The following is a 20,338-nucleotide window of genomic DNA, read 5'->3' as shown; positions in this document are numbered from 1 at the left end:
CTTCTACAGTCTTTGGATTAAATTTCCTCCTCTTTATCTAGCTTGTACTACATTTTCTTCTATTGCCTTTATAGTTTTATTTCCAAATAAAATATTTATTTCACTTGAACTTTATATTTTCTATGACATAGGGGGTCTAACTTAATTTTATCTATGAAAGTGATCTAATTTTCCAAACAACATGGACTAAATAATGTCCTCTTTCTCTAGTGCCACTCTCCATTTTACTAGATTCCTTCTACATGTGTAAATCTGTTTCTGGGCCTTTATTCTGCTTTTTATATTGGCCCACTTGCTTGTTGTATACCAGTATATTAATTACTATATATGCATTACTGTGGCTTTTTAATATATCTTAATAGACATGTAATTTTTCCTTTGTATTACAGATTAATTTTTTTTCTTAGTACCACCTCGATCTTTCACTTAGGCTTAACATTTTATGTTAACATCTTATTTAACCAACTTTCTAGACACTTTATAGAGGTGAATGTATTTTTCCCCTCAGTAACGCGATAAATTTCTATTTTATAGTTTTCACACACCCAGTAATCCATACTGATAAATAATATACAGTTGATTCTCATAATTTGTGGGTTCCATATTTGAAAATTTGCTTACTTGCTAAGATTTATTTGTAATCCCAGAATCAGTACTCATGGCACGTTTGTGGTCATTTGTGGATATGTGCAAAGCAACAGAAATTTTGTGTCACCCAATGTGCACATTCCCAGCTGAGGTCAAACAAGGCGACACTCTGCTTTCTTGTTTCAGCTCATACTGTAAACAAGTGAACTTTTGTGGTCTACTTAGTGCCACATTTCCCACATTTTTGTGCTACCTCTTGATGCCCTTGCTGTTTAAAATGACCCCCAAGTGTAGTGCTGAAGTGCTGTCTAGTGTTCCTAAGTGCAAGAAGGCTGTGATGTGCCTTACAGAGAAAATATGTGTCTTAGATAAGCTGAGTTCAAGCATGAGTTACAGTGCTGTTGGCCATGAGTTTAGTGTTATTAAATCAACAATATATACTACATAAGGTGTCTAAACCCAAACACACATAAAACAAGTTTATGTAATGATTGATTGATTGATAAAAATATTGTGACCTGAAGCTTGGTAGAACCTAACCCTGCATTTGTCCTAGGGGCAGTGGTTCCGTTTTCACTAAATCAGTGTTCTGGCGATTTTATAAAATATAACTACTTGCATAAAGAGACTGCTTATGGTCCTCCAGAATCAGAGATGGAGTCTTATAACACGTGGGGAGAAAAGGGTAGGCTTTGCTTCCCACAACAGAAAACTGAGGATTGTCCCCCAACCCTGACACTTTTCTCACAAAAGTATATCCCTCTTCTGATTTTCCCTTTAGTTAGGTGGCTATCTTGACTCTTGTATACATTTTTTATTCTATAAACAGTGTTTTTTTTTTTTTTTGCGGTACACGGGCCTCTCACTGTTGTGGCCTCTCCCGTTGTGGAGCACAGGCTCCGGACGCGCAGGCTCAGTGGCCATGGCTCACGGGCCCAGCTGCTCTGCGGCATGTGGGATCTTCCTGGACCGGGGCACGAACCCGTGTCCCCTGCATCAGCAGGCAGACTCTCAACCACTGCGCCACCAGGGAAGCCCAATATAAACAGTGTTTTTAATTAAAAAGTAATACAAATACTCATAGAAGAAATCGAAATAATAAATAATGCTATTTTAAAATATATACTTTCCCAAGGCTTAACACCATATATAGTTCCCTAAGATATTAAGAGTTCCTTCTGACTACTTCCAAAATGTTAATGCATGGTTAAGTATTTAGCTATCTACTTATGTACCGCTGTCTGTCTACAGATAGATCTAATGATCAATCTATCTATCTAATCATCCTTCTTTAAAACTAAATGGAGTATCCCCTTCTGTACTTGTTCTTTTTCACTCCTCTATTTTAGAGATTTGTCCAAAGTAGCACATAATATTTTGTAGTTTTCTTTTTTCCAGTTTTATTGAGATAAAATTTGACATATAGCATTGTATTAGTTTAAGGTATGCAACATACTGATTTGATATATATACATATATATTGCAAAATGATTACCACGCTAAGTTTAGTTAACATCCATCACCTCACATAGTTAGTTTCTTTTTCTTTGTGATGAGAACTTTCAAGATCTACTCTCAGCAACTTTCAAATATGCAATACAGAATTGTTAACTATAGTTGCCTTGTTGTACATTACATCCCCAGAACTTATTTATCTTATAACTAGAAGATTGCACCTTTTTAGCATTTCCCCCATCCCTCACTCTCTGTCTCTGGCAATCACCCATCTGTTTTCTGTTTCTATGAGTTCTGTTTTTTTGGATTCCACATATAAGTGAGATCACACAGTGTCTTTCTCTGTCTGACTTACTTTATTTAGCATAATGCCTTCAAGGTCTATCCTTGTTGCAGTAGGCAGGACTTCCTTCTTTTTTATGGCTTAATCATATTCCACTGTGTATTTATATCATCTATTCATCTGCCAGTAGATACTTAGATTGTTTCCATGTCTTGGCTGTCAGAAATGATGCTTCAGTGCACATGGGGATGTGGATATCTTTTCGAGATAGTGATTTCATTCCCTTCAGATATATACCCAGAAGTGGAATTGCTGGATCATATGGCAGTTTTTTAAAAGAATGTTTGAAGAACCTTCATTCTGTTTTCCATATGGCTGCACCAATTTACATTCTCACTAATAGTGCACAAGCGTTCTCTTTTCTCACCAACACTTAACCTCTTGTCTTTTTGATGATAGCCATTCTAACAGGTGTGAGGTGATATTTCATGTGGTTTGATTTTCATTTTCTTGATGATTAGTGATATTGAGCATCTTTTCATATACCTGTTGGCCATTTGTGTGTCTTCTTTGGAAAGATGTCTATTCAGTTCCTCTGCCCATTTTTTAATTGGATTGTTTTTTTTGCTATTGAGTTGTATGTGTTCTTTATATATTTTGGATATTAACCCCTTATCAGATAAATGATTTGCAAATATTTTTTCCCATTCTGTAGGTTGCCTTTTCCTTTTGTTGATGGTTTCCTTGGCTGTGCAAACTTTTGGTTTGATGTAGTCCCAGCTTGCTTGTTTTTGCTTTCTTTGCCTTTGCTTTTGGTGTCAAATCCAAAAAAACATCGCCAAGACTGATGTCAAGGAGCTTACCCCTTGTTTTCTTCTAGGAGTGTTATGATTTCAGGTCTTATGTTCAAGTCTTTAGTCCATTTTGAGTTGATTTTTGTGTATGGTGCAAGATAGGCATCCAGTTTCATTCTTTTACACGTGGCTGTCCAGTTTTCCCAGCACCATTTATTGAAGAGACTATCCTGTCCCCATTGTCTGTTCTTGGCTCCTTTGTTGTAAATTAATTGACCCTATATGTATGGATTTATTTCTTGGTTCTCTGTTTTGTTCTGTTGATCTATGTGTCTGTTTTTATGCCAATACCATACTGCTTTGATTACTATAGCTTTGTAATATAGTTTGAAATCAGGACACACCATGCCTTCAGCTTTATCCATCTTTCTCAGGATTGCTTTGGCTAGTTGAGATTTTTTGTGGTTCCATACAAGTTTTAGGATTGTTTATTCTTTTTCTGTGAAAAATGCCATTGAAAAAAATTTTTTTTTTTGCGGTATATGGGCCTCTCACTGCTGTGGCCTCTCCCATTGCAGAGCACAGGCTCTGGACACGCAGGCTCAGCAGCCATGGCTCACGGGCCCAGCCACTCCGCGGCATGTGGGATCTTCCCGGACCGGGGCATGAACCCGTGTCCCCTGCATCGGCAGGTGGACTCTCAACCACTGCGCCACCAGGGAAGCCCCCATTGAAATTTTGATAGGGATTGTATTGAATCTATAGATTGCTTTGGGTAGTATGGACATTTAAAAAATGTTAATTATTCTAATCCATGAACACAAAATTTCTTTCCATTTGTTTGTATCTTCTTCAGTTTCTTTCATCAATGTCTTATAGTTTTCAGTGTATAGATCTTTCACTTCCGTGGTTAAGTTTATTCTTAAGTATCTTTTTCTTTTTGAAGTTATCATAAATGGGATTGTTTTCCTAATTTCTCTGATAGTTTATTGGTGTATAGAAATGCAAGTAATTTTTATGTATTAATTTTGTATCCTGCAACTTTACTGACTTTGTTTATTTGTTCTAACAGTTTCTCTTTTTTTGGTGGAGTTTTAAGGTTTTCTATATATAATGTCACCTGCAAATAGGACAGTTTTACTTCTTCCTTTCTGATTTGGATGTCTTTTATTTATTTTTCTTGCCTAATTGCTCTGGCTAGGACTTCCAATACTATGTTGAATAAAAGTGGTGAGAATGGGCATCCTTGTCTTGTTCCTGATCTTTTATACCTGGAATAAATGCCACTTGATGCTTTTAATGTATTGTTGAATTTGGTTTGTTAATATTTTGTTGAGGATTCTTGCATCTATGTTCACATGTGATACTGGCCTGTAATTTTCTGTTCTTGTGGTATCCTTGTTTGGTTTTGGTAGTAGTGTAACACTGGGCTTGTAAAATGTGTTTGGAAATGTTCCCTCCTATTTTTTGGATGGGATTGAGAAGAATTGATATTAATTACTCTTTAAATGTTTGGTAGAATTCCCTAATGAAGCCATCTGGTTGTGGACCTTTTTTTTTTGTTGGAAGGTTTTTGATTAGTTGTTCAATCTTCTTATTAGTAATTCTTCTGTTCAGATTTTCTATTTCTTCATGATTGTCTTAGTGGGTTGTATGTTTTTAGGGATCTAAATCTATCCATTTTTTCTAAGTTATCCAATTTGTTGGCATAAAATTGTTCAGAGTAGTCTCTTATGATCCTTTGTATTTGTGTGGTATCATTTGTAATGTCTCCTTTTTCTTTTCTGATTTTATTTATTTGAGTCCTCTCTCTTTGTTCTTGGTCAGTCTAGCTAAAGGTTTGCTTGTTTATCGTTTAAAAAACCAGCTTAGTTTCTTTTCTATTGTATTTTTACTCTCTATTTCATTTATTCCTGTTCTGATCTTTGTTTTTTTCTTTCCTTCTATTAAATTTGGGCTTAGTTTGTTTTTCATTTTATAGTTCCTTGAGGTGTAAAGTTAGGTTGTTTATTTGCAATCTTTCATTTTTCTTATGGAGGTGTTAATTGCTAAAAACTTGACTCTTAGAACTGTCTTTGCTGCATCCCATAAGTTTTGGTACATAGTTTTCATTTGTCTCAAAATATTTTAATTTTCAATTAAATTACTTGCCTCAAGTTATATTCTGACTTCTCCTTTGATTTCTTCTTTGATCCATTGGTTGTTCAGTGGCATGTTTTTTAATCTCCATGTATTTGTGAATTTTCCAATTTTCTTCTTGTAATTGATTTCTAGTTTCATACCACTTTGGTTGGAAAAGATGCTTGATATGATTTCCATATCCTTAAATTTATTAAGACTTGTTTTGTGGCCTAACATGTGATCTCTCCTGGGGAGTGTTCCATGTATGCTTGAGAAGAATGTGTATTCTTTTGCTTTTGGATGGAATGTTCTGTAAATGTCTGTTAAGTCAATCTGATCGAATGTGTAATTTAAGTCCAGTGTTCCTTATGATTTTCTATGTGAATGATCTATCTATTTTTGAAAGTGGGGTATTAAAGTCCCATACTCTAATTGTATTGCTGTTGATTTCTCCCTTCAGGTCTGTTAATATTTGCTTTATATATTTAGGTGCTCCTATGTGGGATGCATAAACCGTTTTTATTTTCAATTGTTTTATAGTATTCTATTGTATGAGTGAATCATAATTCGTATAACCAATCCCTTATTGATGGACATCTAATTTTTCCCTGTCCTTTGCTAGTATAATGATCAATACTGTCAAAAAAAATCCATTTACATGTGCTTTAAAAAAATTGAATGCATGAATATGCTGTCTTCACAGTTCACATTGGTTTCTTTAAATGTCTTGTTCTTTCTTTCTCATTGGAATTACTTGCAATTGTTTAATCCAGATTTTAGATGTTAGATTTTTTTCTCTTCCTTAAACCATATTCCCCCATTTCAAAAAGTTTTACTCACCAGATACATATGGGTGTGGATATTCATATATATCTTATGTTTTCCTGAATTTCTGGTTGTGACACTGTGTCTTTAGTTGCTAATGGGAACTCCAAGATGACATGATTATTTTCTTCCATGATTCCTGTCACTTTTTTCTTTTTTGATCTCAGTTCAATCCAGAGTGATTTAAGCAACCTTCCTTGTTGCTTCCTTAACTGTCAGTACTTCTGAGTAAATATAATTATATCAAGTTAATAATTCATTAAATAGTATATGGAAATTATATATAATTAACTGTATTTAAATTATGATTATATTTTTCAAAGTCAACTTTATGTATGAAAAGGAGTCCATACTAGACAATGCACCACAATGTTAAAGAGTGGTTGTATTTGGTGATAGGATGAAAAGTGATTAATTTTCTTTGTTTTTCTGTGTTTACCAGATTTTTTTTAAATGTGTAACTTTTAAACTTAAAGCAAAAGTTTAAAAAATATGTTAGATATTCTGCTTTTAGAAAAATTATATTTTCAGCAAATGTTTGGATGATTGAAAATCTCCCAGCTTTTAGAAAAGTTATATTTTCAGCAAATGTTTGGATGATTGAAATTGTGCTAATTTGGGAAACTGTGTTAGGAAAATAATGTCCATATCCTCAGGCTGGCCCATGATCTATTGCCTCTTTTCAAGATGATATAATGTCTGTTTTTCTTTTGTTTTGTTCTTGTCCAAGAGTGCTCCACAATCTCAGAATAAACCAAAAACCATCATGCACTAAGATGTGTGCACCTACATACACATGCATGCATCTCCCTCACACTCACACACTTTCTCTCTCACGTATACAAACACACACACAACTACTCATCAGAAGTTCTCTATTATGCCTGAAAGCAGGCAGCACTAAGGCCAACTACAAATATTATTCATCAAATCTGGACACATTTCTTCAGGCTTTTTCTGGTAACCATAGAAAGAACCTGATTGTAGAGGAGAATATGTTTAGCCATTAGATACAGACTGAAGATATTTTGAAAAAGTTATATTCATGAATGCTGCATTGAAATTGTGATATGCAGAGAGAAGTTCTTAAATAGTGCCAAAACTATTAACATATTAATAGGAGACTGGATTATGTCTACAGGGCACTTGTTTTGTGTAAGTTATAAAACTTAAAGTCAAGAGGATTTCTCATTTGTGAGACCCTTGTGTAAGGACATGTAAACATTCCTTTGCATTTATAAAGAGAAAGCTAGTTTCTATGCAAAAGATCCTTTGAATTTAAAAAGACAAAGTCTGATTTCTATGGTTATTTTCCTAGTAAATTTGCCATATTAAACATACAACTTTTGGGAATTCCTTGGTTGTTCAGTGGTTAGGACTCCATGCTTCCACTGCAGGGGGCACAGGTTCAGTCCCTCACTGGGGAACTAAGATCACGCATGCTGTGCAGCACAGCCAAAAAAAAAAAAAAAAATACATAAATAAGCAAACATACAACTTTTATCTGGATTCAGACCTGAGAATTTTGTGTTATTACTTCTAGAGATGCTGTATATCATCCTGATAGCTTTGCTGTCTATTTAGGGACCTTTGTGGGTTATACAGAGGTAGAGTGGCTAGACCAGTTTTGAAAATTAAAAGACTTTCTCATCCAAGCCAAGTTTTAGAGTGTGGTGATTAAGAACCTTGGCTCTGATGATAGATCTCATTTCAAATCGCAGATCTACAACATATTAGCAGTGTGACTTTGGGTAAGTCATTTAACCTTTTTAAAGATCCATTTCCTTCCCATCTAATTTTGAGAGCCAAACAGGATAATATATGTAAAGCATTGAGCAGCAGTGCCTATCATACTCAATAAATGTGAGCTACGTAATAATTGTTATTACTATGAGTACCAATAATACTATAAAAGGCTACCTGGATGTACCTTCTCATCCCCAGTGCTCTCAACTCTGGATGACATTTATTCTGTAGAGCCGTGGGAACTTGCCTCAGGCCATGCCTCCCTGATGATTACCTTCTTCTACTTGATCAATTCTGCTTTGTCCAGGCAGGGGAATTACACAAACAGCAAGGTGGTCATTTACTAGGAATGCTGTAAGCTTCAGCACGGCTTTAAAGTTGATGGACAGAAGCATCTCTGAAGCATGTTAGTAATTTGGTTTAAAAGAAAAAGCTGAATATTAAAAAGTGGGCATAGCCCAAAGTTACTGTAGGCATTTTCAAAGCATTTGAGAATGTTTTAGAAGTTATCTATAGTCCAGGTACAGCATAAACCTCTTTCTCTTTAACATAGGACATAAAGAGACTCTTTCTGCACTTATGAAAGCAGTTCTTATGGGTCAGTTCCATTTCTCATTTGAAAGGAAAACTGCACCTGGGCAAGGCTTTCCTGGTAACAGAAGCCAAAGGCAATGTTTGGATCTACCATTAAATTAGAGACTGTTGGAAATTCTAGAAACAAAAACCCCATTTGTTCCAGAAATAGCACTATTTAAAGAGTGCCTGGCACACAGTAGGTCCTCAAATTATATCTGGTGAGTGAATGAATTAATGAACAAAAGGATGGATGAGGAGGTAACTTGGTGGTGTCTCTCTTTGTATTTTGACTTCAGAGGCACCAGAAACTGTTCAGCCAGGTGCCACGGCCCAGCCTGCCAGCTCACATTCTTTGCCACACATTAAGCAGCAGCTGCGGAATGAAGACTGCTACCACGGCAAGCTGAGCAGGAAAGCAGCAGAGAGCCTCTTGGTAAAGGATGGGGACTTTTTGGTTCGAGAGAGTGCAACATCTCCTGGCCAGTATGTGCTGAGTGGGCTACAGGGAGGCCAGGCAAAACATCTTCTCCTGGTGGATCCCGAAGGCAAGGTATTATTGACCCCCATTAGAGTTTCACAGGATCTTGTGATTCAGGTTACTCTGAGTGATAGGTCTAAAGCCTGATACTGAAGAGTGTTTAAGGTTAAGGGTTTACTTTTTCTTGAACCCTCCAGCTAGAGCAGGAAGTGGTAAATAGAGGCTAGTGGAGGGGTTTGAGTGGGAGCCACCCTAGAGGATCACTTAGAGGACAGCCTCTTTCTGCCCTTCTCAGTGCAGTTCAGTGAGTTAAATGAATACCTCCTACATGGAAGTACAGGGATTCATAGTTAACTATTGATCAGTATCACATACAGAGTCCTTGCTCTCAGGGTGCTTATAATTTCATAAGACAGATGCTTAAATAATTATGGATGAATAACATAAGAATGGTTCAACCAAAGCATTATGGTGTTTCTCAGGATAGAAGGGGGTGCTCTGATTGAGGCAAACTGAAAAGGCTTCTTGCAGGGTCTGACGTGTAAGAGGAACCTTGAAAGAGGGCAAAAGTTTTAAAGGGAGACATTTGGAGCATAAGGAAGGAATCACAGGAGCAACCAGAGCGGTAGAATGGTATTAAATAAAAGAGGTATGGCTAGAGCGGAGGATACCTGTAGACAGAAATGATCCTGGACAAAAAACAATTATCACAATAGTAATAGTAAGTTCTTCTCTATAAATAATTACTATAAATGTAAGTGGATTAAACTTCCCAAACAAAAGATGCAGAATAACTGGATGGAGAGCTAAATGGACAGGATCCAACTATATGTATGCTACTTATAGGAGGCTCACTTTAGATTTAAGGACACACATAGGCTGAAAGTGAAAGGATGGAAAAAGATATTACATGCAAATAATAACCAAAAGAGAGCAGAGGTGGTCATACTTTTATGAGGCAAAATATTTATAGGAATATATATGATAGAATGTATCAAAAAGTAACATGGCAAAAAGGTTGCTTGCAAATTTGGATTGGGTGACAGTGTTTACCATTTTCCTAACGGGGAATGACAGTTGCTTTAAAAAGGTAATGGGAGGGGACCTTAAAGATGGCAGAGGAGTAAGACGTGGACATCACCTTCCTTCCCACAAATACATCAAAAATACATCTACATGTGGAACAACTCCTACAGAACACCTCCTGAATGCTGACAGAAGACCTCAGACTTCCCAAAAGCAAGAAACTCCCCATGTACCTGGGTAGGGCAAAAGAAAAAATAAAAATCAGAGACAAAAGAATAGGGACGGGACCTGTACCTCTGGGAGGGAGCTGTGAAGGAGGAAAAGTTTCCACATACTAGGAAGCCCCTTCACTGGAGGAGACGGGGCGTGGATCGGGGGGAAGCTTCGGAGCCATGGAGGAGAGCGCACCAACAGTGGTGTAGAGGGAAAAGCGGAGAGATTCCTGCACAGAGGATCTGTGCTGACCAGCACTCACCAGCCTGAGAGGCTTGTCTGCTCACCCGCCAGGGTGGGTGGGGGCTGGGAGCTGAGGCTCGGGCTTCTGAAGTCAGATCCCAGGGAGAGGACTGGGGTTGGCTGAGTGAACACAACCTGAAGGGGGCTAGTGCGCCACAGCTAGCCAGGAGGGAGTCTAGGAAAAAGTCTGGAACGCCTAAGAGGCAACAGACCATTGTTTCGGGGTGCGCAAGGAGAGGGGATTCAGAGCACCACCTAAACGAGCTCTGGAGACGGGCAGGAGACACGGCTATCAGCATGGACACCAGAGACGGCCATGAAATGCTAAGGCTGCTGCTGCAGCCACCAAGAAGCCTGTGTGCAAGCACAGGTTACTATCCACACCTCCCCTCCTGGGAGCCTCTGCAGCCCACCACTACCAGGGTCCCATGATCCACAGACAACTTCCCCGGGAGAGCACGTGGTGCACCTCAGGCTGTTGCAACGTCACGCCGGCCTCTGCCTCCGCAGGCTCGCCCCGCATTCTGTACCCCTCCATCCACCTGGCCTGACTGAGCCAGAGGCCTCTAATTAGCCACTCCTTTAACTGACTCCTGTCTGGGTGAAGAGCAGAAACCAGAGGGCGACCTACATGAAGATGCAAGGCCAAATCCACAGCTGAACCCAGGAGCTGTGCGAACAAAGAAGAGAAAGGGATATCTCTCCCAGCAGCCTCAGGAGCAGCAGATTAAATCTCCACAATCAGCTTCATGTACCCTGCATCTGTGGAATACCTGAATAGACAACGAACCATCCCAAAATTGAGGTGGTGGACTTTGGGAGCAACTGTAGACTTGGGGTTTGCTTAGTGCACCGAATTTGTTTCTGGTTTTATGTTTATCTTAGTTTAGTATTTAGAGCTTATTATCATTGGTAGATTTGTTTATTGATTTGGTGGCTCTCTTCCTTTTTTATAAATATAGATATATGTATATATATGTATATATATATATATTTTTTTCCTTATTCTCTTTTTGTGAGTGTGAATGTTTATTCTTCTTTGTGTGATTTTTTCCGTATAGGTTTGCTTTTACCATTTCTCCTAGGGCTCTGTCTGTCCATTTTTTTTTTTTTTTTAGTATAGTTTTTAACACTTGTTATCATTGGTGGATTCGTTTGTTAGTTTGGTTGCTCTCTTCTTTCTTTTTTTTAAATTTATTTTTTTTAATTACTTTTTAGCTTTTTTATTTAAAAATTTTTATCTTATTTTTTTTCTTTCTTTTCTTTCTTTCTTTCTTTTTTCTCTCTTTTCTTCTGAGCCTTGTGGCTGACAGGGTCTTGGTGCTCTGGCCAGGTATCAGGCCTGAGCCTCTGAGGTGGGGGAGCCAAGTTCAGGACATTGGTCCACCAGAGACCTCCTGGCCCCACGTAATATCAATCGGTGGAGCTCTCCCACAGCTCTCTGTCTCAAAGCTAAGACCCAGCTCCACTGAACAACCAGCAAGCTCCGGTGCTGGACACCACATGCCAAACAACTAGCAAGACAGGAGCACAACTCCACCCATTAGCAGAGAGACTGCCTAAAATCACACTACGTTCTCAGATACCCCAAAACACACTACCGGACGCGGTCCTGCCCACCAGAAAGACAAGATCCAGCCTCATCCACCAGAACACAGGCAGCAGTCTCGTCCACCAGGAAGCCTACACAACCCACTGAACCAGCTTTACCCACTGGGAGCAGACACCAAAAATAGGAACTATGAACCTGCAGCCTGTGAAAAGGAGACTGCAAACACAGTAAGTTAAGCAAAATGAGAAGACAGGAAAACACACAACAGATGAAGGAGCAGGGTAAAAACCACCAGACCTAACAAATGAAGAGGAAATAGGCAGTCTACCTGTAAAAGAATTCAGAGTAATGATAGTAAAAGTAAAGATGATCCACAATCTTGGAAATAGAATTGAGAAACTATAAGAATGGTTAAATAAGGACTTAGAAGAACTAAAGAGCAAACAAACAATGATGAACAACACAATAAATGAAATTAATGATTCTCTAGGAGGAATCAATAGCAGAATAACTGAGGCAGATGAATGGATAAATGACCTGGAAGATTAAATAATGCAAATAACTACCACAGACCAGAATAAAGAAAAAAGAATGAAACGAATTGAGTACAGTCTCAGAGACCTCTGGGACAACATTAAATGCACCAATATTCAATTTATAGGGGTCCCAGAAGAAAAGAAAAGAAAGGGACTAAGAAAATATTTGAAGAGATTATAGTTGAAAACTTCCCTAATATGGGAAAGGAAATAGTCAATCAAGTCCAGGAAGCACAGAGAGTCCCATACAGGATCAATCAAGGAGAAACATGCCAAGACACATATTAATCAAACTATCAAAAATTAAATACAAAGAAAAAATATTGAAAGAAAGGGAAAAGCAACAAATAACATACAAGGGAATCCCCATAACATTAACAGCTGATCTTTCAGCAGACATTCTGCAAGCCAGAAGGGAGTGGCAGGACATATTTAAAGTGATGAAAGGGAAAAACCTACAACCAAGATTACTCTACCCAGCAAGGATCTCATTCAGATTCAATGGAGAAATTAAAACCTTTACGGACAAGCGAAAGCTAAGAGAGTTCAGCACCACCAAACCAGCTTTACAACAGATGCTAAAGGAACTTCTCTAGGCAGGAGACACAAAAGAAGGAAAAGACCTACAATAACAAACCCAAAACAATGAAGAAAATGATAATAGGAACATACATATTGATAATTACCTTAAATGTAAATGGATTAAATGCTCCAACCAAAAGACATAGACTGGCTGAATGGATAAAAAAACAATATTTGCTGTCTACAAGAGACCCACTTAGACCTAGGGACACATACAGATTGAAAGTGAGGGGATAGAAAAAGATATTCCATGCAAATGTAAATCATAAGAAAGCTGGAGTAGCATTTCTCTTATCAAACAAAATAGACTTTAAAATAAAAACTATTACAAGAGACAAAGAAGGACACTACATAATGATCAAGGGATCAATCCAAGATGATGATACAACAATTGTAAATACTTATGCACCCAACATAGGAGCACCTCAATACATAAGGCAAATGCTAACAGCCATAAAAGGGGAAATCGACAGTAACATAGTCATAGTAGGGGACTTTAACACCCCACTTTCACCAATGGGCAGTTCATACAAAATGAAAATAAATAAGGAAACATAAGTTTTAAATGATATTTTAAACAAGATGGACTTAATTGATATTTATAGGTCATTCCATCCAAAAACAACAGAATACACTTTATTCTCAAGTGCTCATGGAACATTCTCCAGGATAGATCATATCTTGGTTCACAAATCAAGCCACAGTACATTTAAGAAAATTGAAACCATATCAGGTATCTTCTGTGACCACACCGCTATGAGACTAGATATCAATTACAGGAAAAAAATCTGTAAAAAATGCAAACACATGGAGGCTAAACAATACACTACTAAATAACCAAGAGATCACTGAAGAAATCAAACAGGAAATAAAAAAATACCTAGAAACAAATGACAGTGAAAACGCAATGACCCAAAACCTATGCGATGCAGCAAAAGCAGTTCTAAGAGGGAATTTTATAGCAATACAACCTACCTCAAGGAAAAAGAAACATTTCAAATAAACAACCTAACCTTACATCTAAAGCAATTAGAGAAAGAAGAACAAAAAAACCCCCAAAGTTAGCAGAAGGAAAGAAATCATAAAGATCAGATCAGAAATAAATGAAAAAGAAATTAAGGAAATGATAGCAAAGATCAATAAAACTAAAAGCTGGTTCTTTGAGAAGATAAACAGAATTGATAAAGCATTAGCCAGACTCATCAAGAAAAAAAAGAAGAACACTCAAATCAATAGAATTAGAAATGAAAAAGAAGTAACAACTGACACTGCAGAAATACAAAGGATCGTGAGAGATTACTACAAGCAACTCTATGCCAATAAAATGGACAACCTGGAAGAAATGAACAAATTCTTAGAAAAGTGCAACCTTCTGAGACTGAACCAGGAAGAAATAGAAAATATAAACAGAACAATCACAAGCACTGAAATTGAGACTGTGATTAAAAATCTTCCAACAAACAAAAGCCCAGGACCAGAGGGCTTCACAGGTGAATTCTATCAAACATTTAGAGAAGAGCTAGCACCTATCCTTCTCGAACTCTTCCAAAAAGTTGCAGAGGGAGGAACACTCCCAAACTCATTCTACGAGACCACCATCACCCTGATACCAAAATCAGACAAAGATGTCACAGAAAAAGAAAACTACAGACCAATATCACTGATGAACATAGATGCAAAAATCCTCAACAAAATACTAGCAAACAGAATCCAATAGCACATTAAAAGGATCATACACCACGATCAAGTGGGATTTATCCCAGAGATGCAAGGATTCTTCAATATACACGAATCAATCAATGTTATAAACCATATTAACAAATTGAAGGATAAAAACCATATGATCATCTCAGATGCAGAAAAAGCTTTTGACAAAATTCAACTCCCATTTATGATAAAAAACCTTCTAGAGAGTAGGCATAGGGGGAACTCACCTCAACATAATAAAAGCAGACGTGATAAACCCACAGCCAACATCATTCTCAATGGTGAAAAACAAACCATTTCCTCTAAGATCAGGAATAAGACAAGTTTGTCCACTCTCACCACTATTATTCAACATAGTTTTGGAAGGTTTAGCCACAGCAATCAAAGAAAAAGAAATGAAAGGAATCCAAATCAGAAAAGAAGTAAAACTGTCACTGTTTGCAGATGACATGACACTATGCATAGAGAGTCCTAAAGACTCTACCAGAAAACCACTAGACCTAATCAATGAATTGGGTAGAGTAGCAGGATACAAAATTAATGCACAGAAATCTCTTGCATCCCTATACACTAATGATGAAAAATCAGGAAGAGAAATTAAGGAAACACTCCCATGTACCCTTGCAGCAAAATGAATAAAATACCTAGGAATAAACCTACCAAATGAGACAAAAGTCCTCCTGTATGCAGAAAACTATAAGACACTGATGAAAGAAATTAAAGATGATACAAACAGATGGAGAGGTATACCATGTTCTTGGATTGGAAGAATCAGCACTGTGAAAATGACTATACTACTGAAAGCAATCTATGGATTCACGGCAATCTCTCTCAAACTACCAATGGCATTTTTCACAGAACTAGAACAAAAAATTTCACAATTTGTATGGAAACACAAAAGACCCCCAATAGCCAAAGCAATCTTAAGAAAGAAAAATGGAGCTGAAGGAATCAGGCTTCTTGACTTCAGACTATACTACAGAGTTACAGTAATCAAGACAGTATGGTACTGGCACAGAAACAGAAATATAGATCAATGGAACAGGATAGAAAGCCCAGAGATAAACCCATGCACATATGGTCACCTTATCTTTGATAAAAGAGGCAAGAATATACAAAGAAGAAAAGACAACCTTTTCAATAAGTGGTGCTGGGAAAACTGGACAGCTACATGCAAAATAATGAAATTAGAACACTCCCTAACACCATACACAAAAATAAACTCAAAATGGATTAAAGACCTAAATGTAAGGCCAGACACTATCAAACTCTTAGAGGAAAACATAGGCAGAACACTGTATGACATAAAACACAGCAAGATCGTTTCTGACCCACCTCCTAGATAAATGGAAATAAAAACAAAAATAAACAAATGGGACCTAAGAAATTTAAAAGCTTTTGCACAGCAAAGGAAACCATAAACAAGATGAAAAGACAACCCTCAGAATGGGAGAAAATATTTGCAAATGAAGCAATTGACAAAGGATAATCTCCAAAATATACAAGTAGCTCATGCAGCTCAATATCAAAAAAACCAAACAACCCACTCCAAAAATGGGCAGAAGACCTAAATAGACATTCTCTGAAGAAGATATACAGATTGCCAACAAACACACGTAAGGATGTTCAACATCACTAATCATGAGAGAAATGCAAATCAAAACTACAATGAGATATCATCTCACACCAGTCAGAATGGCCATCATCAAAAAATCTACAAACAATAAATGCTGGAGAGGGTGTGGAGAAAAGGGAACCATCTTGCACTATTGGTGGGAATGTAAATTGATACAGCCACTATGCACAACAGTATGGAGGCCTTAAAAAACTAAAACTAGAACTACCATACGACCCAGCAATTCCACTACTGGGCATATACCCTGAGAAAACCATAATTTAAAAAGAGTCATGTACCACAATGTTCATTGGAGCTCTATTTACAATAGCCAGGACATGGAAACAACCTAAGTATCCATCATCGGATGAATGGATACAGAAGATGTAGCACATATATACAGTGGAATATTACTGAGCCATAAAAAGAAACGAAATTGAGTTATTTGTAGTGAGGTAGATGGACCTAAAGACTGTCATATAGAGTGAATTAAGTCAGAAAGAGAAAAACAAATACCATATGATAGCACATATATATGGAATCTAAAAAAAAAAATGGTTCTGAAGAACCTCGGACAGGAATAAAAATGCAGACATAGAGAATGGACTTGAGGACATGGGGAGGGGGAAGGGTAAGCTGGGACGAAGTGAGAGAGTGGCATGGACATATATACACTACCAAATGTAAAATAGGTAGTGGAAAGCAGCCACATAGCACAGGGAGATCAGATCGGTGCTGTGTGACCACCTAGAGGGGTGGGATAGGGAGGGTGGGAGGGAGACACAAGAGGGAGATATGGGGATACATGTATATGTATAACTGATTCACTTTGTTATACAGCAGAAACTAACGCACCATTGTAAAGCAATTATGCTCCAATAAAATTAACTGGGGGGACTTTCCTGGTGGTCCAGTGGTTAAGACCTTGCCTTCCAGTGCAGGCAGGTGTTGCTTCGATCCCTGGTCAGAGAGCTAAGATTCCACATGCCTCTGGGCCAAAAAAAAAAGGAAATATAAAACAGAAGCAATATTGTAACAAATTCAATAAAGACTTTAAAAATGGTCCACATCAAATGAAAAAAAATCTTAAAAAAATAAATTAAAAAAAATGTAATTGGGAATGAGAAAATTGTTTACTAAGGGATCCAGAATTGAAAAGTATCTTTATTTTTCTTTATTCAGCAGTTACCTCATTCAAGGATATGTCTGTTTTTACCCTATGATTGTTTATGCCTTTCAGGAGAACCATTATCATTTAACCTAAATACATTTGTATTTCCTTTTCAAGGTGAGGACCAAGGATCATGTATTTGATAATGTTGGCCACCTTATCAGATACCACATGGATAATAGTTTGCCAATCATCTCTTCTGGAAGCGAAGTAAGCCTTAAACAACCAGTGAGAAAAGATAATAATCCAGTACTTTTGCATTCCAACAAATGACAGTATGGAAGTACCATCACACTGATACTTCAGGAAAGTCCATTTTATATTAGGACACAAAAATAATTCACACTTGGTTTCTAGATAAATTAGAGCACAAACTGCGAAGTGTATCTTTCTGAGACCATCATGGACTAGGTCCTTTATAAAACAAAGAACTAACAAAAATTGATCTTCAGAAAGTGAAAATCAGAAAAAGGGAAGAGGATGGGTCCCTTTGAAAAGAAAGTATACATATGCACGGATGTCACTTTTTAAGGCCATATTGCATTGATAACAAGCTAAAAAAAGCACAATTGAAATTTCACGTGCTGAAGACAACTTGAATGAACTGCTGGGGCAGTGGTATGTGCCTTTCAACTTGATAATTTGGGGACATTTTCATATTGGGGAGATTAGTTCTAAATGTCTTCATATTCTATAACTATAGAACCATTTGCCAAAAAAGTTTTTCCTTGTTATAAAAATAAGAAGCCATTTGCTTAATAGTTATTGACTTTATTACATTTTCTGTTTGGTAACACTTTCACCTCAGTGTTAAAATAAATTGGACATTGAATTTGGACGGTGTCTATACCAGTGGAATCAAATCAAGGGCCACTGAAAGCATTGGTCAGTTTCACTGGCCTGTCCCATTTGCTGTTTAAAGGGTTGGAGCCCAAATTTTTTGTCCTAGTATTTCTCAATCTTTGGTATTTGGACTGTTTGTATGCAACATGTGACAAACTAAAGAAGCCAAATCAATGTCATTTCTGATTTCATCGTATTTCTCCCTCCTTCCCTCTCCCCCTCACCCTTCCCCCCCAAAAAAGAGCTCATGAGTGCATGGATTTAAAAGATGGCAAACAAACCAGTGTTCTTCATATTCAATCTCCAAATTGGTTCCATTCTTATTTAAAGCACTGAATTTATTTTAAAGTATGGGGAAATATCCCGTTGATTGGTGGTGACTGAATCATAGGCCCTCATCTACATGTATCCTTAGCACCTTTTCTAGATATGACCAGAAAAAATGTACCAGGGAGAAAACACTGAATGAAACAATTGGAAAGGTTTGACACATGCAGGCACACTTGGTAAACCAACGATGTAATGAAGCATTGTGTAAGCAAAAGCACTGGACTGGGCCTCATTGTGACCTTGAGCAACTTGCTGAACCTGTCTGGACTCCAGTGTCCTTGTCTATAAAATGAGGGAACTGGGCTAGGTGAATTCATAGGTCCATTTCAGCCCTAACATAATATGAATTTATAAAAGGCAAATTTTTCATTTATTAGGGGTTAGTGTTGATAACCAGCCTGTATAATTAAGCTTGAAACTGCAGCTTTTTCCTTTAGTCTGTGTCTGTGCTCATTGAGATCATCATTCAGATAGCAGAGATCTGGAGCCTTTCAGTCAAAAACATTGAAACTTTGGAAAAATATAAGTGATGGTAGTAGAAGTAGATTTGGTTATTTTGAGTGGCAGAAAACGGCTTCGGTCTCAGCCCTCTACCTGCCTTTGCATATAGAGATATGGCCATTATTTTAGAGTTTTTTGTGTTTATTTTTTTTATCTTGAGTTATCTGGACAATTGCCTTAATTCCACTTCGCTTTGGATGTGTAGATACAACTTAATGTTTGTAATTGTGAAACGTTTGCTAAGTTTTAAGTAAAATGAGAGAAACTTCTTTCACAGAGAAATCATCAGAAACCAAGCACACTGAACTCTAGTATTTTTATGTGAAGGTTTATGCTTTTATTTTACTTTGACTGCCATTGGCTTCTTAGATAGGTTTGTTTCCTTTTATACAACTAGGAAATAATGTATCTTTCCTCAATTTTGCATACACTGTAGTTCTTGATTATTTGTCCTCATAAAGGGGATGAGCATGGGTGTAAATCAGCGAAGTTTATGGGTGGTCTTATTATCTTAAAAGAGACAGAGCAGGGCTGTGGTCTCATTCTGGTTGAGCAGAGTGATAACTGGGTGGCCAGAAGAAGTTCTTGATAGAAGATGATGCAAAGAGTAGAGCTGGCGTGAGCAGGACACATAGATGGTCAGTGTTTGACTGTAACGGTGTGGTAGTTGGATGAGCAAACACCACACTTGCAACAATGGGCACAGTTAAAGGGAAACAACAAAAGAAGTGTTTGCCTGCATGCTCTTTTAAGGTCACATCCTTATCTTCATCTGTCTTAAGGTGGAAATCCATTTGTGTATAAATACCTGTAAACAACTTAAAAAAAATAAATGGTTATTGCTTTGTGATGACTGACAGTATATGTCTGATGTTTGGGATTTGGAAAATTTATCGTTTGTAGGATGCATCAGGGTCCTGACAGGAAACAGCTGGCTCACTTAAATTGGGTGACTAGAGGAGAGTTTGATAAAGGGACTATTGACAAAGGTGTGGGTGAAGTATGGGGAAGCCACAAGGGAGGATGCAGTGGTCTTCAACCAGTGAAGGAGTAGGGGAGGGAGCAGTAACAGAATCTGGAGGGAGAGCTGTGTGAAAGGGCTGCCTTTTAGGAGCTGTGGCCTACAGAGGAGGCACTTAACCAGCCCTGGGGA

At 37.5% G+C, this 20,338-nt stretch overlaps 1 protein-coding gene across 2 annotated transcripts in view; it reads left to right on the top strand.

The window, feature by feature from the left end:
* SHC4 (SHC adaptor protein 4) overlaps positions 1-20,035 on the top strand; it is a 129,704-nt gene extending 109,669 nt beyond the window's left edge. The window contains exons 12-13 of one of the 2 annotated variants that reach the window (XM_024748869.1): positions 8,687-8,938; positions 17,629-20,035. In XM_024748869.1, coding sequence (XP_024604637.1) covers positions 8,687-8,938; positions 17,629-17,784 — 408 coding nt within the window. In that variant the 3' untranslated portion in view covers positions 17,785-20,035. Of the gene's footprint in view, positions 1-8,684; positions 8,939-17,628 lie in introns of both variants that reach the window. The other variant, XM_024748859.1, reaches the window with a different exon arrangement.
* Positions 20,036-20,338: the final 303 nt, after the last annotated feature.

This window comes from Neophocaena asiaeorientalis, unplaced genomic scaffold, assembly GCF_003031525.2.
Source record: "Neophocaena asiaeorientalis asiaeorientalis breed wild unplaced genomic scaffold, Neophocaena_asiaeorientalis_V1.1 scaffold298, whole genome shotgun sequence".
Classification (NCBI taxonomy): Eukaryota; Metazoa; Chordata; class Mammalia; order Artiodactyla; family Phocoenidae; genus Neophocaena; species Neophocaena asiaeorientalis.
This window is presented reverse-complemented; position numbering and strand designations above follow the sequence as displayed.